Raw genomic sequence first — 25187 nt, 5'->3', positions numbered from 1 at the left:
CCATGACTCATTTTTCTGTGGACGTAAGGTCACGTTAGGGATGTGGAATGGATCTGATGGGAAATTACAAACTGTAATATTTAGCTTCACTGCATCTCAAAACCTTCCATAAAATTGGTACTGTGGTGAGCGAATGACCTCAGAATTTTATGATAAAAATATCAATTACACAAACTACAACCGTGGAAGTTCATCCAATAAGCAAGTTCCTTCCTGTTGCAGAAGAATTAGCAACTGTCATCTCTGGGGATCCATACTGATCTGTGGGACAACTTGGCAGAGAAGGAGAAATTTGAGTTTAATATACACTGGCTGTTTTACGCACTCTTGCCCTTGCGTACCAACACAATCAGGGAGCGAGAGATTAGAGATTAAATCCATTTTAATTAACTGAATGGAAATCAGAACCTTTTTTTCCAGTAAAGTAACTTGTAAGTAAGAGTAATGGTGGCATTTAAAAATACCAGTCATCAAAGTGAAATTGTGGCAGTCACAGAGCCCGAGAGAAGGGAGGGGCAGACACAGAACGCGAGAGAAAGGAGGGGCAGACACAGAACCCGAGAGAGGGGAGGGTCAGACATAAAACCCGAGAGAGGGGAGGGGCAGACAGAGAACACGAGAGAGGGGAGGGTCAGACATAAAATCCGAGAGAAAGGAGGGGCAGACACAGAACACGAGAGAGGTGAGGGTCAGACACAGAACACAAGAGAAGGGAGGGTCAGACACAGAACACGAGAGAGGAGAGGGGCAGACACGGAACCCGAGAGAGGGGAGGGGCAGACACAGAACCCGAGAGAGGGGAGGGGCAGACACAGAACCCGAGAGAGGGGAGGGGCAGACACAGAACCCGAGAGAGGGGAGGGGCAGACACGGAACACGAGAGAGGGGAGGGTCAGACACAGAACACGAGAGAAAGGAGGATCAGACACAGAACCCGAGAGAGGGGAGGGGCAGACACAGAATCCGAGTGAGGGGAGGGGCAGACACAGAACCCGAGAGAGGGGAGGGGCAGACACAGAACCCGAGAAAGGGGAGGGGCAGACACAGAACCCGAGAGGGGGGAGGGGCAGACACAGAACCCGAGAGGGGGGAGGGGCAGACACAGAACCCGAGAGGGGGGAGGGGCAGACACAGAACCCGAGAGAAGGGAGGGGCTGACACAGAACCCGAGAGAGGGGAGGGGCAGACACAGAACCCGAGAGAGGGGAGGGGCTGACACAGAACCCGAGAGAGGGGAGGGGCAGACACAGAACCCGAGAGAGGGGAGGGGCAGACACAGAACCCGAGAGAAGGGAGGGGCTGACACAGAACCCGAGAGAGGGGAGGGGCAGACACAGAACCCGAGAGAAGGGAGGGGCTGACACAGAACCCGAGAGAGGGGAGGGGCAGACACAGAACCCGAGAGAGGGGAGGGGCAGACACAGAACCCGAGAGAAGGGAGGGGCTGACACAGAACCCGAGAGAGGGGAGGGGCAGACACAGAACCCGAGAGAGGGGAGGGGCTGACACAGAACCCGAGAGAGGGGAGGGGCAGACACAGAACCCGAGAGAGGGGAGGGGCAGACACAGAACCCGAGAGAAGGGAGGGGCTGACACAGAACCCGAGAGAGGGGAGGGGCAGACACAGAACCCGAGAGAGGGGAGGGGCTGACACAGAACCCGAGAGAGGGGAGGGGCAGACACAGAACCCGAGAGAAGGGAGGGGCTGACACAGAACCCGAGAGAGGGGAGGGGCAGACACAGAACCCGAGAGAGGGGAGGGGCTGACACAGAACCCGAGAGAGGGGAGGGGCAGACACAGAACCCGAGAGAGGGGAGGGGCAGACACCGAACCCGAGAGAGGGGAGGGGCTGACACAGAACCCGAGAGAGGGGAGGGGTAGACACAGAACCCGAGAGATGGGAGGGGCAGACACAGAACCCGAGAGAGGGGAGGGGCAGAAACAGAACCCGAGAGAGGGGGAGGGGCAGACACAGAACCCGAGAGAGGGGAGGGGCAGACACAGAGCCCGAGAGAGGGGAGTGGCAGACACAGAAACCACGAGGTGGGAGGGGCAGACACAGAACCCGAGAGAAGGGAGTGGCAGACACAGAAACCACGAGGTGGGAGGGGCAGACACAGAACCCGAGAGAGAGGAGGGGCAGACACAGAACCCACGAGGGGGCAGGGTCAGACACAGAACCCGAGAGGGGGGAGGGGCAGACACAGAACCCACGAGGGGGGAGGGGCAGACACAGAACCCGAGAGAGGGGAGGGGCAGACACAGAACCCACGAGGGGGGAGGGGCAGACACAGAACCCGAGGGAGGGGAGGGGCAGACACAGAACCCGAGAGAGGGGAGTGGCAGACACCGAACCCGAGAGAGGGGAGGGGCAGACACAGAACCTGAGAGGGGGGAGGGGCAGACACAGAACCCGAGGGAGGGGAGGGGCAGACACAGAACCCGAGAGAGGGGAGGGGCAGACACAGAAAAGGAGAGAGGGGAGAGGCACACACAGAACCCACGAGGGGGGAGGGGCAGACACAACCCGAGGGAGGGGAGGGGCAGACACAGAACCCAAGAGAGGGGAGGGGCAGACACAGAACCCGAGAGAGGGGAGGGGCAGACACAGAACCCACGAGGGGGGAGGGGCAGACACAGAACCCGAGGGAGGGGAGGGGCAGACACAGAACCCGAGAGAGGGGAGGGGCAGACACAGAACCCACGAGGGGGGAGGGGCAGACACAGAACCCAAGGGAGGGGAGGGGCAGACACAGAACCCGAGAGAGGGGAGGGGCAGACACAGAACCCACGAGGGGGGAGGGTCAGACACAGAACCCGAGATGGGGGAGGGGCAGACACAGAACCCATGAGGGGGGAGGGTCAGACACAGAACCCGAGAGAGGGGAGGGGCAGACACAGAACCCGAGAGAGGGGAGGGGCAGACACAGAACCCGAGAGAGGGGAGGGGCAGACACAGAACCCACGAGGGGGGAGGGGCAGACACAGAACCCGAGGGAGGGGAGGGGCAGACACAGAACCCGAGAGAGGGGAGGGGCAGACACAGAACCCGAGAGAGGGGAGGGGCAGACACAGAACCTGAGAGGGGGGAGGGTCAGACACAGAACCCGAGAGAGAGGAGGGGCAGACACAGAACCCGAGGGAGGGGAGGGGCAGACACAGAACCCGAGAGAGGGGAGGGGCAGACACAGAACCCGAGAGAGGGGAGGGGCAGACACAGAACCCGAGAGAAGGGAGGGGCTGACACAGAACCCGAGAGAGGGGAGGGGCAGACACAGAACCCGAGAGAGGGGAGGGGCTGACACAGAACCCGAGAGGTGGGAGGGGCAGACACAGAACCCGAGAGAGGGGAGGGGCAGACACAGAACCCACGAGGGGGGAGGGTCAGACACAGAACCCGAGAGGGGGGAGGGGCAGACACAGAACCCACGAGGGGGGAGGGGCAGACACAGAACCCGAGAGAGGGGAGGGGCAGACACAGAACCCGAGAGGGGGAGGGGCAGACACAGAACCCGAGAGAGGGGAGGGGCAGACACAGAACCCCAGAGAAGGGAGGGGCAGACATCAAACCCGGGAGGGGGGAGGGTCAGACACAGAACCCGAGAGAGGGGAGGGGCAGACACAGAACCCGAGAGAGGGGAGGGGCAGACACAGAACCCGAGAGGGGGGAGGGGCAGACACAGAACCCACGAGGGGGGAGGGGCAGACACAGAACCCGAGAGAGGGGAGGGGCAGACACAGAACCCGAGAGGGGGGAGGGGCAGACACAGAACCCACGAGGGGGGAGGGGCAGACACAGAACCCGAGGGAGGGGCGGGGCAGACACAGAACCCATGAGGGGGGAGGGTCAGACACAGAACCCGAGAGAGGGGAGGGGCTGACACAGAACCCGAGAGAGGGGAGGGGCAGACACAGAACCCGAGAGAGGGGAGGGGCAGACACAGAACCTGAGAGGGGGGAGGGTCAGACACAGAACCCGAGAGAGAGGAGGGGCAGACACAGAACTCGAGGGAGGGGAGGGGCAGACACAGAACCCGAGAGAGGGGAGGTGCAGACACAGAACCCACGAGGTGGGAGGGGCAGACACAGAACCCGAGAGAGGGGAGGGGCAGACACAGAACCCACGAGGGGGGAGGGTCAGACACAGAACCCGAGAGGGGGGAGGGGCAGACACAGAACCCACGAGGGGGGAGGGGCAGACACAGAACCCGAGAGAGGGGAGGGGCAGACACAGAACCCGAGAGGGGGAGGGGCAGACACAGAACCCGAGAGAGGGGAGGGGCAGACACAGAACCCCAGAGAGGGGAGGGGCAGACACAGAACCCAAGAGAAGGGAGGGGCAGACATCAAACCCGGGAGGGGGAGGGTCAGACACAGAACCCGAGAGAGGGGAGGGGCAGACACAGAACCCGAGAGAGGGGAGGGGCAGACACAGAACCCGAGAGGGGGGAGGGGCAGACACAGAACCCACGAGGGGGGAGGGGCAGACACAGAACCCGAGGGAGGGGCGGGGCAGACACAGAACCCGAGAGAGGGGAGTGGCAGACACAGAACCCGAGAGAGGGGAGGGGCAGACACAGAACCTGAGAGGGGGATGGGCAGACAAAGTACCCGAGAGAGGGGAGGGGCAGACACAGAACCTGAGAGAGGGGAGGGACAGACACAGAACCTGAGAGGGAGAGGGTCAGACACAGAACCAGTGAGAGGGGAGGGGCAGACACAGAACCCGAGAGAGGGGAGGGGCAGACACAGAACCCGAGAGGGGGGAGGGGCAGACACAGAACCCGAGAGGGGGGAGGGGCAGACACAGAACCCGTTAGAGGGGAGGGGCAGACACAGAAACCGAGAGAGGGGAGGGTCAGACACAGAACCCGAGAGAGGGAAGGGGCAGACACAGAACCCACGAGGGGGGAGTGGCAGACACAGAACCCACGAGGGGGGAGGGGCAGACACAGAACCCGAGGGAGGGGAGGGGCAGACACAGAACCCGAGAGAGGGTAGGGGCAGACACAGAACCCACGAGGGGGGAGGGGCAGACACAGAACCCGAGGGAGGGGAGGGGCAGACACAGAACCCGAGAGAGGGGAGGGGCAGACACAGAACCCGAGAGGGGGAGGGGCAGACACAGAACCCGAGAGAGGGGAGGGGCAGACACAGAACCCGAGAGAAGGGAGGTGCAGACATCAAACCCGGGAGGGGGAGGGTCAGACACAGAAACCGAGAGAGGGGAGGGGCAGACACAGAACCCGAGAAGGGGGAGGGGCAGACACAGAACCCGAGAGAGGGGAGGGTCAGACACGGAACCCGAGAGAGGGGAGGGGCAGACACGTAACCCACGAGGGGGGAGGGGCAGACACAGAACCCACGAGGGGGGAGGGGCAGACACAGAACCCGAGGGAGGGGAGGGGCAGACACAGAACCCGAGAGAGGGGAGGGGCAGACACAGAAACCGAGAGAGGGGAGGGGAAGACACAGAACCCGAGAGGGGAGGGGCAGACACAGACCCGAGGGAGAGGAGGGGCAGACACAGAACCCAAGAGAGGGGAGGGGCAGACACAGAACCCGAGAGAGGGGAGGGGCAGACACAGAACCCACGAGGGGGGAGGGGCAGACACAGAACCCGAGGGAGGGGAGTGGCAGACACAGAACCCGAGAGAGGGGAGGGGCAGACACAGAACCCACGAGGGGGGAGGGTCAGACACAGAACCCGAGATGGGGGAGGGGCAGACACAGAACCCACGAGGGGGGAGGGTCAGACACAGAACCCGAGAGAGGGGAGGGGCTGACACAGAACCCGAGAGAGGGGAGGGGCAGACACAGAACCCGAGAGAGAGGAGGGGCAGACACAGAACCCGAGGGAGGGGAGGGGCAGACACAGAACCCGAGAGAGGGGAGGTGCAGACACAGAACCCACGAGGTGGGAGGGGCAGACACAGAACCCGAGAGAGCGGAGGGGCAGACACAGAACCCGAGAGAAGGGAGGGGCAGACATCAAACCCGGGAGGGGGAGGGTCAGACACAGAACCCGAGAGAGGGGAGGGGCAGACACAGAACCCGAGAGAGGGGAGTGGCAGACACAGAACCCACGAGGGGGGAGGGGCAGACACAGAACCCGAGGGAGTGGCGGGGCAGACACAGAACCCACGAGGGGGGAGGGGCAGACACAGAACCCGAGAGGGTGGAGGGGCAGACACAGAACCCACGAGGGGGGAGGGGCAGACACAGAACCCGAGGGAGTGGCGGGGCAGACACAGAACCCGAGAGAGGGGAGGGGCAGACACAGAACGCGAGAGAGGGGAGGGTCAGACACAGAACCCGAGAGAGGGGAGTGGCAGACACCGAACCCGAGAGAGGGGAGGGGCAGAGACAGAACCTGAGAGGGGGGAGGGGCAGACACAGTACCTGAGAGAGGGGAGTGGCAGACACCGAACCCGAGAGAGGGGAGGGACAGAGACAGAACCTGAGAGGGGGAGGGTTAGACACAGAACCAGTGAGAGGGGAGGGGCAGACACAGAACCCGAGAGAGGGGAGGGGCAGACACAGAACCCGAGAGAGGGGAGGGGCAGACACAGAACCCGAGAGGGGGGAGGGGCAGACACGGAACCCGAGAGGGGGGAGGGGCAGACACGGAACCCGAGAGAGGGAAGGGGCAGACACAGAACCCACGAGGGGGGAGTGGCAGACACAGAACCCACGAGGGGGGAGGGGCAGACACAGAACCCGAGGGAGGGGAGGGGCAGACACAGAACCCGAGGGAGGGGAGGGGCAGACACAGAACCCGAGAGAGGGGAGGGGCAGACACAGAACGCGAGAGAGGGGAGGGTCAGACACAGAACCCGAGAGAGGGGAGGGGCAGACACCGAACCCGAGAGAGGGCAGGGGCAGACACAGAACCCAAGAGAGGGGAGGGGCAGACACAGAACCCAAGAGAGGCGAGGGGCAGACACAGAACCCGAGAGAGGGGAGGGGCAGACACAGAACCCGAGACAGGGGAGGGGCAGACACGGAACCCGAGAGAGGGCAGGGGCAGACACAGAATCCGAGAGAGGGGAGGGGCAGACAGAACCCGAGAGAGGGGAGGGGCAGACACAGAACCCGAGAGAGGGGAGGGGCAGACTCAGAACCCGAGAGAGGGGAGGGGCAGACACGGAACCCGAGAGAGGGCAGGGGCAGACACAGAATCCGAGAGAGGGGAGGGGCAGACAGAACCCGAGAGAGGGGAGGGGCAGACACAGAACCCGAGAGAGGGGAGGGTCAGACACAGAACCCGAGAGAGGGGAGAGGCAGACATAGAACCCGAGAGGGGGAGGGGCAGACACAGAACCCGAGAGAGGGGAGGGGCAGACACAGAACTTGAGAGAGGGGAGGGGCAGACACAGAACCCGAGAGAGGGGAGGGTCAGACACAGAACCAGTGAGAGGGGAGGGGCAGACACAGAACCCGAGAGAGGGGAGGGGCAGACACAGAACCCGAGAGGCGGGAGGGGCAGACACAGAACCCGAGAGAGGGGAGGGTCAGACACGGAACCCGAGAGAGGGGAGGGGCAGACACGTAACCCACGAGGGGGGAGGGGCAGACACAGAACCCACGAGGGTGGAGGGGCAGACACAGAACCCGAGGGAGGGGAGGGGCAGACACAGAACCCGAGAGAGGGGAGGGGCAGACACAGAAACCGAGAGAGGGGAGGGTCAGACACAGAACCCGAGGGAGGGGAGGGGCAGACACAGAACCCGAGACAGGGGAGGGGCAGACACGGAACCCGAGAGAGGGGAGGGGCAGACACAGAACCCGAGAGAGGGGAGGGGCAGACACAGAACCCGAGAGAGGGGAGGGGCAGACACAGAACCCACGAGGGGGGAGGGGCAGACACAGAACCCGAGAGGGGGGAGGGGCAGACACAGAACCCGAGAGGGGGGAGGGGCAGACACAGAACCCGAGAGGGGGGAGGGGCAGACACAGATCCCGAGAGGGGGGAGGGGCAGACACAGAACCCGAGAGGGGGGAGGGGCAGACACAGAACCCGAGAGGGCGGAGGGGCAGACTGGATGCCTCAGAAAAGGCAACTGCAGATTTGGAGCCTCATTGGGGGACCGGTAGATGAGAAGCGCGAGAGAGGGAATTAACAAACTGGATGCATTGGAGAGGAAAGCAGCAGACTAAGAGTAGTCCAAGAACCTTAAAGAGGACAGAAGCGAAGTCGGGGCCTTAGAGAAGGAGGCGATAGACTGGGAATCGAAGGGACAATTACAGTATAGCCTAAGGTCTAAAGAACATATGGATTGAATCAGGAAACGCTCAGTCAGGCCATCAGTTGGCATTGTTTTGAGATTCTTCAAGTTGTCATTGAAAAGTTGGTTTGCGATTTGAAGCTCTGTCTTCTGCTGCTTGATGGTAGGGCCACTCGCGGGAATACTTATGATACTGCTGTAATGTTGATGTTTGTCTTAATTGTTGTTATTTTACATGTTTTGGTCTATAAAATAGGAAGCTGTTGTATACCTGGTTTGCCTTATGTTTAAATGTATGCAGAAAGTCCAATCTCAGGAAACTGAACATGTCATTGCCATCTCCCTCTTGCCTTGCTGCCAAGTGTCCATCCACTCCTCCATGTTAACTCAGCAATCTGTCCAATTCCTTTATGAATGCTTGAATTGAACGAGCATCTCCTGCTGCTGGTGATGTTCACAAATTCACAACTCTTGAGGAGTAGAAGCTAGAACCATGGAAGTTTACAGCACAGAAGGCGGCCATTCAGTCAATTATGCTAGCTTTTTGTTCGAGCAATCCAAAGCTAATCCCACTGCTCTGCCCTCCTCCCATAGTCATGTAACTTTAAAAAAAAATTTTTTATTCGTTCACGGGATGTGGGCGTCGCTGGCAAGGCCGGCATTTATTGCCTATCCCTAATTGCCCTCGAGAAGGTGGTGGTGAGCCGCCTTCTTGAACCGCTGCAGTCCGTGTGGTGACGGTTCTCCCACAGTGCTGTTAGGAAGGGAGTTCCAGGATTTTGACCCAGTGACGATGAAGGAACGGCGATATATTTCCAAGTCGGGATGGTGTGTGACTTGGAGGGGAACGTGCAGGTGGTGTTGTTCCCATGCACCTGCTGCCCTTGTCCTTCTAGGTGGTAGAGGTCGCGGGTTTGGGAGGTGCTGTCGAAGAAGCCTTGGCGAGTTGCTGCAGTGCATCCTGTGGATGGTACACACTGCAGCCACAGTGCGCCGGTGGTGAAGGGAGTGAATGTTTAGGGTGGTGGATGGGGTGCCAATCAAGCGGGCTGCTTTATCTTGGATGGTGTCGAGCTTCTTGAGTGTTGTTGGAGCTGCACTCATCCAGGCAAGTGGAGAGTATTCCATCACACTCCTGACTTGTGCCTTGTAGATGGTGGAAAGCCTTTGGGGAGTCAGGAGGTGAGTCACTCGCCGCAGAATACCCAGCCTCTGACCTGCTCTCGTAGCCACAGTATTTATATGGCTGGTCCAGTTAAGTTTCTGGTCAATGGTGACCCCCAGGATGTTGATGGTGGGGGATTCGGCGATGGTAATGCCGTTGAATGTCAAGGGGAGGTGGTTAGACTCTCTCTTGTTGGAGATGGTCATTGCCTGGCACTTATCTGGCGCGAATGTTACTTGCCACTTATGAGCCCAAGCCAGAATGTTGTCCAGGTCTTGCTGCATGCAGGCTCGGACTGCTTCATTATCTGAGGGGTTGCGAATGGAACTGAACACTGTGCAGTCATCAGCGAACATCCCCATTTCTGACCTTATGATGGAGGGAAGGTCATTGATGAAGCAGCTGAAGATGGTTGGGCCTGGGACACTGCCCTGAGGAACTCCTGCAGCAATGCCCTGGGGCTGAGATGATTGGCCTCCAACAACCACTACCATCTTCCTTTGTGCTAGGTATGACTCCAGCCACTGGAGAGTTTTCCCCCTGATTCCCATGGACTTCAATTTTACTAGGGCTCCTTGGTGCCACACTCAGTCAAATGCTGCCTTGATGTCAAGGGCAGTCACTCTCACCTCACCTCTGGAATTCAGCTCTTTTTTCCATGTTTGGACCAAGGCTGTAATGAGGTCTGGAGCTGAGTGGTCCTGGCGGAACCCAAACTGAGCATCGGTGAGCAGGTTATTGGTGAGTAAGTGCCGCTTGATAGCACTGTCGACGACACCTTCCATCACTTTGCTGATGATTGAGATTAGACTGATGGGGCGGTAATTGGCCGGATTGGATTTGTCCTGCTTTTTGTGGACAGGACATACCTGGGCAATTTTCCACATTGTCGGGTGGATGCCAGTGTTGCAGCTGTACTGGAACAGCTTGGCTAGAGGCGCAGCTAGTTCTGGAGCACAAGTCTTCAGCACTACAGCTGGGATGTTGTCGGGGCCCATAGCCTTTGCTGTATCCAGTGCACTCAGCCGTTTCTTGATATCACGTGGAGTGAATCGAATTGGCCGAAGACTGGCTTCCGTGATGGTGGGGATATCGGGAGGAGGCTGAGATGGATTATCCACTCGGCACTTCTGGCTGAAGATGGTTGCAAACGCTTCAGCCTTGTCTTTTGCACTCACGTGCTGGACTCCGCCATCATTGAGAGTGGGGCTGTTTGCTGAGCCTCCTCCTCCCGTTAGTTGTTTCCTTGTCCACCACCATTCACGACTAGATGTGGCAGGACTGCAGAGCTTTGATCTGATCCGTTGGTTGTGGAATCGCTTAGCTCTGTCTATGGCATGTTGCTTCCGCTGTTTAGCATGCATGTAGTCCTGTGTTGTAGCTTCACCAGGTTGGCACCTCATTTTTAGGTACGCCTGGTGCTGCTCCTGGCATGCTCTTCTACACTCCTCATTGAACCAGGGTTGATCCCCTGGCTTGTTGGTAATGGTAGAGTGGGGAATATGCCGGGCCATGAGGTTACAGATTGTGCTGGAATACAATTCTGCTGCTGCTGATGGCCCACAGCGCCTCATGGATGCCCAGTTTTGAGCTGCTAGATCTGTTCTGAATCTATCCCATTTAGCACGGTGGTAGTGCCACACAACACGTTGGATGGTGTCCTCAGTGCGAAGACGGGATTTCATCTCCACGAGGACTGTGCGGTGGTCACTCCTACCAATACTGTCATGGACAGATGCATTTGCGACAGGTAGATTGGTGAGGACGAGGTCAAGTAAGTTTTTCCCTCGTGTTGATTCGCTCACCACCTGCCGCAGGCCCAGTCTAGCAGCTGTGTCCTTCAGGACTCGGCCAGCTCGGTCAGTAGTGGTGCTACCGAGCCACTCTTGGTGATGGACATTGAAGTCCCCCACCCAGAGTACATTTTGTGCCCTTGCTACCCTCAGTGCTTCCTCTGCTTCAAATATTTATCCATTTTTTCCCATAAGACATTCACTGGTCTCCGCCTCAGTCAGTCTCTGTGGCAAAGTATTTCATGTCCAAAAAACCCTCCATGTAAAAATATTTCTCTTAACCTTTCTGCTTACTGCCTTAGTGACAACTTTCAATTGATGACTCCCTCATCACTGACACCCCAACCAGTGGAAAGAATCTTTCTTCATTCACTATCAAAACCCTTCATAATTTTTAAAACTGGAGTGGGAACTCCAAGTCCTTGTGGTTTCACCACAATTTTACACGTTAGGTTTCATGAGCACTTGGAGTTTCCACTGTTCAATGATAATAGCTAATTTTCTGGGAAGTGTGGGCTGCCATCGGAATACAAAGCTCCCTGTCAGTCTTGAGTAAGACTGTAAACATTTATTGTACCTGGGAGACAAGTCGGCATATGCTGCTCAGAAATTTATTCTCTTTGAATAAATTGACATTGATTAAACCATCTGGATGGTTAAATAATTATGATAAATTGCCTTATTTGATTTTCCTGGAGATATTGAGTGAAGTCAGCAGATTCACATTAAACATCAAGATCAGTGTAAATTACTTGTAGAATAATAGTTACCTGTGAGTGATTACAAAGTAATATATCCAATCGAGGGGTTCAGACGACACATACAGAATAGTCGATGCTGGGGGAGGCAATCATTAGAAGGCAATAATCTAATTTCGGGGTTTCCAAACTAGGGTCGTCCCCCCAGGGGGAGTGTGATGTGATTGTTGGTGGGGTGGGGTGGGGTGGGGTAGAGGGAGTTCGGGCTGGATTGCTGTTCGCTGAGTGCAATTTTACCTTCAAATTTGTGCGTTTGTTTAATTTTGTTCAAAGACTTCTGTGTTTTTTTAACCACGTTGCCGCAAGCAGCAGTAGGAGGGATACTTCGGGGGCGGGGGGTGGGAGTGGGGGCTGGTGATGTTCTGGGGGCTCTTCTCTCCCCCCTCCCAACACCTGACACAGTAGGCGGTGGTCAATCGGGAGTGAGTGCGAGTGGGAGGCCTGTGTGGATCGGTTCAGCAGCACATTGAGGACAGAAATCTCAAAATTTTAATCCATTCATTTAACTGAAAACTTGGACAAGAAAACCGTCGGCCAACAAATTTTGGAAAAGAAACCCCCCCCGTATCAAGAGAACAACCCTAGCAAGAGTCCGGCCCTCCTAACAAGTGACTGCCCCCTAGCAAAGTGAATTAAAAATCTGCCATCCCTGCCTTAAGATTTGTATGGCTGTAGTTTTATGTGGAGTAAAGTTTACACAATTGCAGGTCTGCAAGCATTTATAATAATGATGTACAATAACAGAACTTGATAGAATTTTTTATTTGGACAGAAAATGGGGTAGATTTTGGTCTGGGTCATCAACATATTTGGCGGGAGCTGACGGCACTGGTCAGGTATGGTGATCAAATCCTGGGATGGGGGATTGGAGCAGGCTTTGGGGGTTCAACCCATGTGTGGCTCCACAGAAGGGTCTTTTTTAAAGAATTTTCTTCTTCACCTCACCTGTTGGCGGCTGCAGGGGCCGATGAAGAATCTCATCAGTAACAAATAATTTGATGGGGCCCCTCAAAAGGCATTCGGCCAGTAATTTATAGATTTAAAGGACCTAATGCCTATTTTTGGCTTCCGCCCGGAACGCCTATGCAAAGGGTCCTGCGAATTTAGCAGTGGGGCACAGAATGGACGCAGGCAGTCCCACCGATAAATTGATATGCTTTGCACCAGTTTTCTGCTCGAAAAACGGGCGCAACGCATACCAATTTGTACCCCAATGTGTCCATTTGTGAGGATGATGTTACATATGAGATTTGGGGTATTTTCACTTTGTGTCGTAATGACTGAGTTTGTTTTCAGGCCTGTGGAAAGAAAGAGTTGTATTAAATTAAGCAGCCCTCTCCTCTCTAGATTGTAATTAATATTTTGGCACTGGAAAGTAACAAAAATAAATTAATTAAATCAGTAGGATGACCCTGAGCTTGTCACTGATTAATAAAATATTTTTGCGCTACAACACCCTTAGCTGAGAGGACAGTGCCATGAAACATAGGAACAGGAGTGGGACAGCCCTTCGAGCCTGTTCCGCCATTCAATCAGATCATAGCTGACCTGTATCTTAACTCCATTTCATTCCATGTCCCTTAATACCCTTGCCTAAAAAAATCAATTGATGTTAATTTTGAAAATTTCAATTGTCCCAGCATTCACAGCATTTTAGGGGAGAGAATTCCAGATTTTCACAATCCTTTTGTGTGAAAAAGTACTTCTTGATTTTACTCCTGAATGGAGAAGAGCCTTTTGTTTTGGTCATTGGGTTCGGGGCAGATGAGAGGTTGTAAGCAATGTGTTATATTAGTGGAGAAAACAAAATCCTCTAGTTCAAAGCAAAAATACTGGGGGGAATTTTAACCCCCCCCCCCCAACCCCATGTCGGGCAGGAGAGGGTCGGGGGGTCGGGTTAAATTACCACTAATGTAAAACCCGACTCCAAATGTGCCGACTTCCAGTTTTACCGCGGCGGGTTTGGGAGCATCGAATAACCCGCTGTGGAGAGGCGAGTCCATCATTATAATATGTTAATGAGATTCCGTTGCTAGGATTTTGGCAGCCGTTTAAATTTAACGCTGGCCGGCCGAGATTCCCGAGGCTCAGGAAGTAAGGCGAGAGCGGCTGGATCCAGCAGGTAAGTGCTTTTCCAGCACTGCTTGTGGACCAGGAGGAGCAGGAGTGCTTCCCCGACACCTCACGCAAACCTGCCGGGATCTCTCCCTCCCCGAAACGTTTTTTGCGCCTCCGCTCCGTCTGTTCACCCCCCACTCCATCTATTCCCCCCCGTTCGGTCTCTTCCCCCCAGCTCCGTCTCTCCCCCTGTGCCATCTCATCCCCCCGCCACCCGGCGCGGTCTCTCCCCGCCGCGCGGTCTCTCACCCCCCCCCCCCCGCGCCATCTCTCCCCCCTGGAACCGTCTTCCCGCCCCCGGGGCCGTCTCTGCCCCCCTGGGGGCGTCTCTCCCCCCCCCCCCCCACCCCGGGGCCAGCTCTCCCCACTATCCCCCCACGCCGGATCTCCCCGCTCTCCCCCCACGACGGCTCTCCCCACCCCACCCGCGACAGCTTTCCCCCGCACCTCCGCAACAGCTCTCTTCCACCCCCCCTCGCGACGGCTCCCCTCCACGACAGCTCTCCCCACTCGTGATCTGTCTCTCCCTCCTACCTGCCTCACTCTGAGCCCCACCGTCCCACCAACCCCAACCATCTTGGTTGCTGGGTACCATCCCCAGCGGTCCTCAGCTGTTGCATTCCACCGCAGGCTTTCCTGCCCAGCAGTGACCAGCCTCGCAATCTGGCCGGCTGCTGGGCAGGAAACGGGGGTTAAAAAAAATTCTAATGGATTCGGCAGGACCTCCGCCTTCCCGGGATTTCTGGGTTTCCCGGCCGCTGACATGTGTCCCCGCTCCCTCCCCACCTCCCTGTAAACATCCAGGCCACTGTTTATTAGAAAGGAGACGCACATGAATCTGTGAAGGGGGCTCGGGAAAAACAAAAGTTTGGGAACCGCTGATCTAATTAAAATAGTCAAATAGCATCATAGAGAGTGACAATGAAGCTAGAGTGGTTTTACTGCAGCCCCGAGGTTAGATTCCAGCATTGAAATTAATCCCTGATTATCCGCTACTGATTATAATAAATATATATATTTAAATTTCATGGAGGGGCTTTATTCTGTTCATGCCTCTGCCGATGTAGTTGCGACTGTCAGTGTTTATAATGTTCACTCAAAGACAGTAACCATTAGTAATTTTATGACAATCCATTCAACAATTATGCAGTTGATTACTGCAAAATTCTGTTGTTTTTATTGTGTAACATCACAAGGCTATTTGTCACTGTGTGTGTGTGTGTGTGTGTGTGTGTGTGTTTCTGTGAGTGAGAGAGAGAAATAACTCCTGGCTTCTTTTCTCCACAATCAACTGCATCCTTAAACTCCTCTTCTCTGGCCCCTCCACCCTCACCTCCAACAAAAAGTGCGAAGAGCCCATGGATATCCTGTTCAGCTGCCTTACCCACCAAGCTAAACCTTCCCCCTGTTTCCCTCCTGCTCTAACCCTGACCTTGCATTTTTCTCTAGTTTCTCTCCTATCTCCACTCCAAGCTCATCTTGTATATATGACCCACCTCCTGCTCCCTTGACCTCATTCCTACCAAACTGACCTCCATGCTAGATAATAGTGTAAATGGTTCCCTCTCCTTAGGCACTGTCCCTCTTTCAAAAATGCCTTCATCACCCCATCCTCAAAAAACCCACATTGACCCCTCTTTCCTTGCAAACTACCACCCCATCTTCAACCTTTCTTCTCCAAGGACATTGAAAGTGTTGTTGCCTCCCACATCTATGCACAGCTTTTCCACAACTCCCCATTTGAATCTCTCAAATCAGTTCTCTCCCCTGTCACAGCACTAAACAGCCCAAACCAAAGTCACAGATTGGCATCCTCTCTGACTGTGACCATGGTGCATTATCCTTCCTTATCCTCTCTGCAGCCTTCGTCTGTCCTTCTCCATTGCCACTGCTCCGTTGTCCAGCTATGTGGGACTGTGCTTGCTAGTTCTACTCTTACTTATCTGATTGTAGCCAGAGCATCTCTAGTAAAAGCTTCTCTTCCAGACCTCAAATGGTTATGCCTGGAGTCTCCCAAGGATCGATGCATGGCCCCCTCCTCTTCCTCAACTACATGCTACCCCTTGGCGACATCATCTGTAGACATGAAGTCAGATATGTACGCCAATGACACCCAGCTCTACGACTCCATCTCCTGTCTCTGTGCTGTTAAACTGTGTGTCCGACATCCAGTCTTGAATGAGTTGCAATTTCTTCCAGTTAAATACTAGGAAGACCGAAGCCAATGTCTTTGGCCCCTGCCACAAACTTCATACCCTCTCTACCGAATCCATCTCCCTCCCCGGCCATTATTTCAGACTGAACCAGGCTGTTCACAACCTTGGCTTCCTATTTGATCCCGAGCTGAGCTTCAGACCCCATTTACGTGTTTGTACAGTGCATTGTGCGTATGTGTCTACCTAAAGAATTTTATTTGGGCAGATGTTGCTAACACTGTCGAATTATATCTCAGCATAAATGAGAAGTAATGAAAGGAAAAAAGCTGGGGGCTGGGGATGGAAGAGACTGTAACATCCATAATTTTAAAGAATTCATTCTCGGGATGTGGGTGCCAGAGGCAAGGCCAGCATTTATTACCCATCCCTAGTTGCCCCTGGAGAAGGTAGTGGTGGGCCTTCTCCTTAAACCACTGCAGTCTATGTGGTGAAGGTGCTCCTACAATGCAGTTAGGTAGGGAGTTCCAGGAGTTTGAGCTAGCGGCGATGAAGGAATGGTGATAGATGTCCAAGTATGAATGGTGTGTGACTTGGAGGGGAACTTAGAAGTGATGGTGTTCCTACGTACCTGCTACCCATGTCCTTCTAGGTGTTGGAAATTGTGGGTTCGGGAGGTACTGCTGAAGAAGCCTTGGTGACCTGCTGCAGTGCATCCTGTGGATAGGTCACACTGCAGCCATTGTATGCCTATATTTTCTTTAATTGAGTTTGGTCTATTTATAATCTGCATATCTATGCATAAACATGTTCCTAAAGATGAAGAACGAATAATTAATTTACTTTGAGCACAGAAAATGCCAAAGGACATTATACAAATGACCTGTGAAACTTTACTACATTTTATTGGCAAGCTTGTTATGAAGGATTAATGAGCATTGCTCTGATAGTTTGTATTCATGAGTAACTTGTAAAAATCAGTATATCACCCTGATTAAAGCTGCAGAAATTCCAGGGTGTACTGGCTCCCTTGTCCCAAAGATTGAAACATGTAGAAACCACTTTTTCCACCCAACTTGAGGATATTTTGGGGAGCCTGTATGCCTGATAAGCTGTTTTTGTTGTGTGGCATTTTAAATCCAGAAACTTTGTTAATATGTTTTGCAGTTCTTTTTTTTCACCAGGCTTTTCCCTCCTGCTTCTGAAGGCAATGACCCTTGAGCACCTGCAACTCTCCATACGCTGCCCAAGTGGCCATTTTTCATTCAATGGCCTGTACTTTAGGTCTTAGCAAGCCATTTGTTTATGGGAGGCTTCACAGATGAACCCGATCGTGCCCAATATCCACAAATGGTGGAAGGGAAGATCACTGGAGCAGGAACTCTGGCTGTTTTTCCCCTCCCACTCCTAGGGTGCTGAGGCCAATTGTTATGCCCCAACTGCTGCTCATACTGAGATCAGCTGACTCAATGCGGACTGGGAATTGAACCTAATGCCTTCTGATCCATGTGACTAAGTTATATACTGTCTTTATCAACACAGCATTCAGGGGAGCTGTCTTCATCGTGTTTGACAGCTTTAGAAACTTTCTTCTCTTCGTGGCCCATATATTTTAATGTTATTCTGTTGTAAGCCATGCTTTCTGATGATAGTAAGGATGTTTCAATTTTATGTACCGCTTCACAAAAACTGTTGCATTTTATTTATACCAAGTCTCCTTTGTGCCTTTGCTTTTCTAGTTTTTTTCCTGCCCTTTACAGCTGCATCGCCATATGTTGTGTTAACTTGCACAGGTTTAACATCCACTTGTTCGATTAGTAAACACACTGCGCTCAATTTTAAAACCGAGCCGTGAGTGGGGTGGTGGGGGGGTCAAATTGAGGATGAGAAAACCATTAGTACGGGTTTCCTGGACGTCCTTACGATTTTAAGGTAAGGACGTCTTTTATTTTTTTTTGTCGGTTTCCCGTCCGACTGACTGGCCTGATTGACAGGCTGGTCTCAGTCGGATGGGAGAGCAGCCAGGGAGAGGAGGTATTCAGGGAAGTCTGCAGGTAATTCTTTGCTTCTATGGTTTGGAGTGGGGGGGGGGGAAATGGGTGGGTATAGATTGGCATGGGTGGGCATAGGTTGGCATGGTGGTCATGAGTCATGGGGGGAGGGATCAGGGGTCAGTCATGGGAGGCGGTGTCGGGATCGGGGGTCATCACAAGGATCCTCGATCGTTAAGACCATAAGAGATAGGAGCAGGAGTAGGCCATTCGGCCCCTCGAGCCTGCTCTGCCATTTAATGAGATCATGGCTGATCTGATTTTTACCTCAACTCCACTTTCCCGCCCTTTCCCCATATCCTTTGACTCCCTTGCCTTTAAAAATTTGTCTAACTTAGCCTTGAATGTATTCAATGACTCAGCCTCCACAGCTTTTTGGGGTAAAGAATTTCAAAGATTCACAACCCTCTGGGAGAAGAAATTCCTCCTCATTTCTGTCTTAAACGGGCGACCCCTTATTCTGAGACTATGCCCCCTAGTTTTAGATTCCCCCATGAGGGGTAACATCCTCTCAGCATCTACCCTATCGAGTCCCCTCAGAATCTTGTATGTTTCAATAAGATGTCCTCTCATTCTTCTAAACTCCAATGAGTATAGACCCAACCTGTTCAGTCTTTCCTCATAAGGCACCCCTTCCATACCCGGAATCAACCTAGTGAACCTTCTCTGAACTGCCTCCAATGTAGGTATGTCCTTCCTTAAATAAGGACACCAGAACTGTACGCAGTACTCCAGGTGTGGCCTCACCAGCACCCTGTACAATTGTAGCATGACTTCCCTGCTTTTATACTCCATTCCCCTAGAAATAAAGGCCAATATTCCGTTTGCCTTCCGGATTACCTGCAGCATCTGTATTTTGACTTTTTGTGTTTCATGTACGAGGACACCCAGATCCTTCTGTACCACACCTGGAGTACTGCGTACAGTTCTGGTGTCCTTATTTAAGGAAGGACATACCTACATTGGAGGCAGTTCAGAGAAGGTTCACTGGGTTGATGGAAGGGGTGTCTTATGAGGAAAGATTGAAAGATTTGTAGTATTTCTCCATTCAAATAATATTTTGCTTTTTTATTTTTCCTCCCAAAGTGGATGACTTCACATTTTCCCACATTATATTCCATCTGCCAAATTTTTGCCCATTCGCTTAACCTGTCAACATCCCTTTGCAGACACTTTATGTCCTCATCGCAACTTGCTTTTCCACCTATCTTTGTATTGTCAGCAAATTTGGCCACAAGACACTCTGTTCCTTCATCCAAATCATTGATTTATATTGTAAATAGTTGAGGCCCCAGCACTGATCCCTGCACCCCACTAGTTACAGATTGCCATTTTGAAAATGACCCTTTTATCCCGACTGTTTGTTTTATGTTAGTTAGCCAATCCTCTATCCATGCTAGTATATTACCCCCAACACCATGAGCTCTTATCTTGTGCAGTAATCTTTTATGTGGCACCTTATCGAATGCGTTTTGGAAATCCAAATATACTGCATCCATTGGTTCCCCTTTATCCACCCTCCCCTTTGAGGGGGAGGGTCAGAGGCGGGAGGATTGGAGTGGAGGGGAGGATCGGGGTCGGGGGTTGTGGGAGGAGGATCGGGGTCGGGGATCCGCGATTGGCGGTCGGGTGTCCACGATCGTTGGGGGGTCAGTGTAGGTGGGCTTGTTGGGCCTGGGACAAACTATCCTGTTCCTCCGGGCCCACAAGCTGTGTCTTTCTAGGCGCCCACCTGTTAATCCTGGGCACTCTTGCCTCGTTTCACAAGGCATAAAACAGAAGGCCCAGGAATCCCAGCCTCCCGGATTGAAATCAGGAAGTCCAGAAAAATGGAGGCCCGAAGCCTCCTTGATAGGTTATAAGGCCTGACCTGGCCTCCTGGGAGTGGGTTGGTTGCCCGCCCCTCGTCCCACCCTGGTGAAAATTGGAAACGGGCGGGTTGGGGGCGGGTCTGAAATATTGGCAATTTTCAATGCCCCCCCGCCCCCAACCCTCCCGTTTTTCACTTTGAAAATTGAGCCCACTGCCTTACATTGTGCTGATGGTAACTTCATACACAGTCGATAGAATACTCGAAGTTAGCAGTTCAGCAGTAACTGTGTGTATATAATGCTATTAAATGTGTCAAGTTCCTTTGTGGGCTTCCCATTCTGAATATCTGCCCATACAGGACTGATGAATATAGTGGGCGTGTGCATTATGTTAACGAGTGCTAGTGTGGACGTACCGAGCAGACAAAAGTTACATTTGTTGATTAGATTGATTGTAGATTAGACTTTGACATCACAAAATCTATACATTTTATCTTTACAAAAGTTCAGTGTGGAATTAGGAATTTCAGATGAACTCAGCTTTATTTTCTGCTTTTCATATGCGGTTTAGATTGCAAATTGAAAATCTCCAGCTGCCTGTTGTATATGGCATTATAAGATTATATTGTGGACTTTAGAGCCCACATACTAATATGCTGTGCAATATTAGTATGCGAATGCTGAACGTGTTGGTATAAAATTCACTGACTGCTATTTTAATAGAAATGTTAACATATTTAGTATTCTCACACCACTATCACACATGTAATTTCTAGACTCTGCATCCTGTTATAATGTTTCCTTGCAGAGCCAATGTGTGTTTGTCAGGTTTCATGACATTTATTAACTTGTCTTTGACCTGATTTATTGTTCAGGTACTAGAAAACTCTAAATGGCGTTTGGAACCCAGTGAAGCGGTGATCCCCCCTCGTGGACACATGAATTTGACTATTGTGGCGCACCTTGATGACACAGTCTGGTCTGAAGACAAGTTGCACTTGGCAGTAGAGAACAGCCATACAAAGAGCATTCATGTGCAAGCTACTGGCATTGGAACTACCATTGTACCTAACAAACCCTTTGGGCCAGTTCTCAACCTTGGAGCAGTATTCAGGCAAGTAGTCACATCATGAACTATCGGGCCCTGCTCTCCTCTGCCAAAGCTGGGTAGGGAATTGGGTAGGAGATAGGAGGCAGAGAATATGGATAATGGGCACGATTTTAAAAGGGAGAAACGGGTGGGTTGAGGGCTGGGGGGCATTCAAAATCGCAACCATTTTGGACCCTCCGCCAACCCGCCTCCAACCCGCCCACTTCCAGTTTTCACCGGGGTGGGATGAGGGACGGGCGACCAACCCGCTCCCAGTAGACGGGTTGGTGATTAAAACCTTTCAAGGAGGCTGCAGGCCTCTAATTTTCCAGAGTTTGCAATTTCAACCCCTGGGTGCCAGGATTCCTGGGCTTTCTCTTTTATGTCACGTGAAAAAACGCACCCCCTTCCCGGCTCGGGGTCAGAATCATGCCCAATGGGTCTTTGACCAAGCTTTTGTCACCTGTCCTAATATCTCCTTAATAAAAACAGAAGATGCTGGAAAAACTCAGCAAGTGAGGCAGCATCTGTGGAGAAAGAAACAGAGTTAACTTTCTCTGACGTAAGGTCCTCGACCTGAAACGTTAACTCTGTTTCTTTCTCCACAGATGCTGCCTCACTTGCTGAGTTTTTCCAGCATCTTCTGTTTTTATTTCAGATTTCCAGCATCCGCAGTATTTTGCTTTAAATATCTCCTTATGTGTCAAATTTCCAAATGATAGTACTCCTTGGGATGTTTTACGATGTTAAAGGCACTATATAAGTGCACGTTGTTGTTGTTGTTGTTGTTGTTGTTGTGCACTCAAATAGGCAGGATGTGACTAGTGGTGTCCCCCAGGGATCTTGACTGGGGCCTCAACTTTTCACTATATTTATAAATGACTTAGATGAAGGAATAGAGAGCCGTATATCGAAGTTTACTGATGACACTAAGTCAGGAGGCACAGTAAATAGTGTAGATGGGAGCAGAAAGTTGAACGGGACATTGATAGATTAAGCGACTGAGCAAAACTGTGGCAGATGGAGCTCAATGTGGGAAAGTGTGAGGTCATCCACTTTGGACCAAACAAAAATTGATCAGAGTATTTTCAAAATGATGAGAAACTAGGAACTGTGGATGAGCAGAGATTTAGGGGTCCAAGTACAGAAATCACTAAAAGCAAGAGGACAGGTACAAAAAATAATTAAAAAGGCTAATAAAATGTTGGCCTTCATCTCGAGGGGATGGAATGCAAAGGGGTGGAAGTTATGCTACAGTTATATAAAGCTCTGATTAGATCCCATCTGGAGGTATATTCAGTTCTGGACTCTATACCTCAGGAAGGATATATTGGCCTTAGAGGGGGTGCAGCGCAGATTCACCAGAATGAAACTAGGGCTAAAGGGGTTAAATTATGAGGACAGGTTACATCAACTAGGCTTGTATTCCTTTGAGTATAGAAGATTAAGGGGTGATCTAATTGAGATGATTAATGAATTTGATAGGGTAGGTAGAGAGAAACTATTTCCTCTGATGGGGGAGTCCAGAACAAAGGGGCATAACCTTAAAATTAGAGCTTGACCGTTCAGGGGTGATGTCAGGAAACACTTCTTCACACAAAGGGTGGTGGAAATCTGGAACTCTCCTAAAAAGCTGTTGAGGCTGGGAGTCAATTGAAAATTTCAAAACTGAGATTGATAGATTTTTATTCGGCAAGCGTATTAAAGGTTACGGAACCAAGGCGGGTAAATGGAGTTAAGGTACAGATCAGCCATGATCTAATTGAATGGCAGAACATACTCAAAGGTCTGAATGGCCTGTTCCTGTTCCTATGTTCCTAATTGCTCATTACTTCTGGAACATCCTAGAATGCAAAGATAGCCCCTTGTTTCTCTTCTCCACTATTATCTGCCTCCTTAAACCCCTCTCCCCAGCTCCCTCCACCCTCACCTCCAACAACAAGTGTGAAGAGCTCATGGACTACTTTGTTTCTAAGATTGAGGCCATTCAGCTGCCTCTGTCTCATCCCCCGTTTCCCTTTGCTCACCAAGCCAATCTTCCCCCAAGGCTCCCCCCCTGCCCTAGCCCTGAACCCACATCTTTCTCTAGTTTCCATCCTATCTCCGGCTTCATTCCCTCTCTGAGCTCATTTGTCCATGAGACCAACCTCCAGCTCTCTCGACAATATCCCCACTTTTCTGCTGACCACCCAACATCCCTCTTGGCCTCCATGTTAGTTGACATTATAAACAGTTCCCTTTCCTCAGGTACTGTCTCCCTCCCTTTCAAATCGGCCATCATCACCCCTCCTCCTCAAAAATCTCATGTACAACCCCTCTGTCCTTGCAAACTACCACTCCATCTCCAACCTTCTTTTCCTCTCCAAAGTCCTTTGACGTGTTGTTGCTTCCCAAATCCGTGCCCACCTTTCCCTTAACTCCATGATTGAACCTCTCCATCAGGTTTCCACTCCGCCATTGAACTGAAACGGCCGAATTAAACTCACAAATGGCACCCTCTGTGACTGTGACCGTGGTGCACTGTCCCTCCTCATTCTTCTCAACCTCTGTGTAGTGTTTGACACAGTTGATGACGTCATCCTGCTCCAATGTCTCTCCTTCATTGTCCAGCTGAGTGGGACCTGCTTGCACTTTTACCTATCCAGTCGTAGTCATGGGTTCTCTTCCCGATCTCGCACTGTTGCCTCTTGAGTCCCCCAAGGATCTATCCTTGGTTCTCTCCTATTTCTCATCCACATGCTGCCCCTCTGCGACATCATCTGAAGACCTTTGTTAGGTTCCACATGTAACCAGCTCTGCCTCACCACCACCTCTGGCAACCCCTCCAATGCCATCGTGTTAGCCTACTTGTCCAACATCTAGTCCTGGATGAGCCACAATTTCCTCCCATTAAACATTGGGAAGACCAAAGCCATTCTCTTTGGCCTCCGCCACAAACTCTGTTCCCTCGCCACCGATTCCAGCTCTCTTGCCAACTGAATCACTTTGTTCACAACCTCAGCATCCTGTTTGACCTTGAGCTGTGCTCCCCATCACAAAGACCACCCACTTCCATCTCCGTGACATCGCCTGTCTCCACCACTGCCTCAGCTCTTCTGCTGCTGAAACACTCATCCATACTTTTGTTACCTCCACACTCAACTATTCCATTGATCTCCTGGATGGCCTCCCATCTGCCATCCACCATAAACTTGAGATCATCCAAGACTCTGCTGCCCATATCCTAACTCGCACCAACTCCCACACACCCACTGGTGTTCGCTGACCTACTTTGGCTCCCGGTCCAACGATGCCTCAAATTTAAAATTTTCAACCTTGTATTAAAATCTCTCCATGGCCTCGCCCCTTCCTATCTCTGTAACCTCCTGCAGCCCTACAACACTCTGAGAGCTCTGTGTTGCTCCAACTCTGGCTTCTTACGCATCCCCCATGCCCTTTGCCCACCATTGGCTGCTGTATCTTTAACTATCTAGGCCCTAAATTCTGGAATTCCCTCCCTAAACCTCTCTGGCTCCTCACCTCTCTCTCCCCCTTTAAGACCCTCCTTAAAACCTACCACTTTAATCAAGCTTTTAGTCACCCCTTTTAATATATCATTATGTGGCTCAGTGTCAGTTTTTGTCTGTTTTCGCTCCTGTGAAGCTTCTTGGGACTTTTTCCTGCGTTAAAGGTGCCAAATAAATGCAAGTTGTTGTAGTATTTAGTCTTTGCTTTCAGGTTTCAACAACAACATTACACCAAGTTAATTAGGTTTTTTTTCCTTGCTGCTTTCTCCTTTCTGTTCCCCTCTTGAGTCTATTAAAGCATGGCGGTCTGTGGTTCCTTTGGAGAGAATGTTGGCAGGCTTTTTCACTGCTGTCGGCACTCTAGCCTAGCCTGATCCTATCCTCACGCTGTGTTTGCGCATTCATATTTCCAGCATACCTTCCCAGTTGATGGTGGCCAGGAAATGGGAATGGTGACAGATCAGAGGGACTTGGCCTTACTGATCCCAAAACTGACACACAAGTGGGGAGAGC

At 52.3% G+C, this 25187-nt stretch overlaps 1 protein-coding gene across 1 annotated transcript in view; it reads left to right on the top strand.

Annotated features, from left to right (window-relative positions):
- hydin (HYDIN axonemal central pair apparatus protein) overlaps positions 1 to 25187 on the top strand; it is a 1099250-nt gene that overhangs the window by 457973 nt on the left and 616090 nt on the right. Inside the window, exon 20 of the mRNA XM_067997614.1 lies at positions 20954 to 21192. Coding sequence (XP_067853715.1) covers positions 20954 to 21192 — 239 coding nt within the window. The remainder of the gene's footprint in view (positions 1 to 20953; positions 21193 to 25187) is intronic.

Source organism: Heptranchias perlo, chromosome 16 (genome assembly GCF_035084215.1).
Source record: "Heptranchias perlo isolate sHepPer1 chromosome 16, sHepPer1.hap1, whole genome shotgun sequence".
Taxonomy (NCBI): Eukaryota; Metazoa; Chordata; class Chondrichthyes; order Hexanchiformes; family Hexanchidae; genus Heptranchias; species Heptranchias perlo.
Note: the sequence above shows the minus strand (reverse complement) of the source record. Positions and strands in the feature narration are given on the sequence as shown.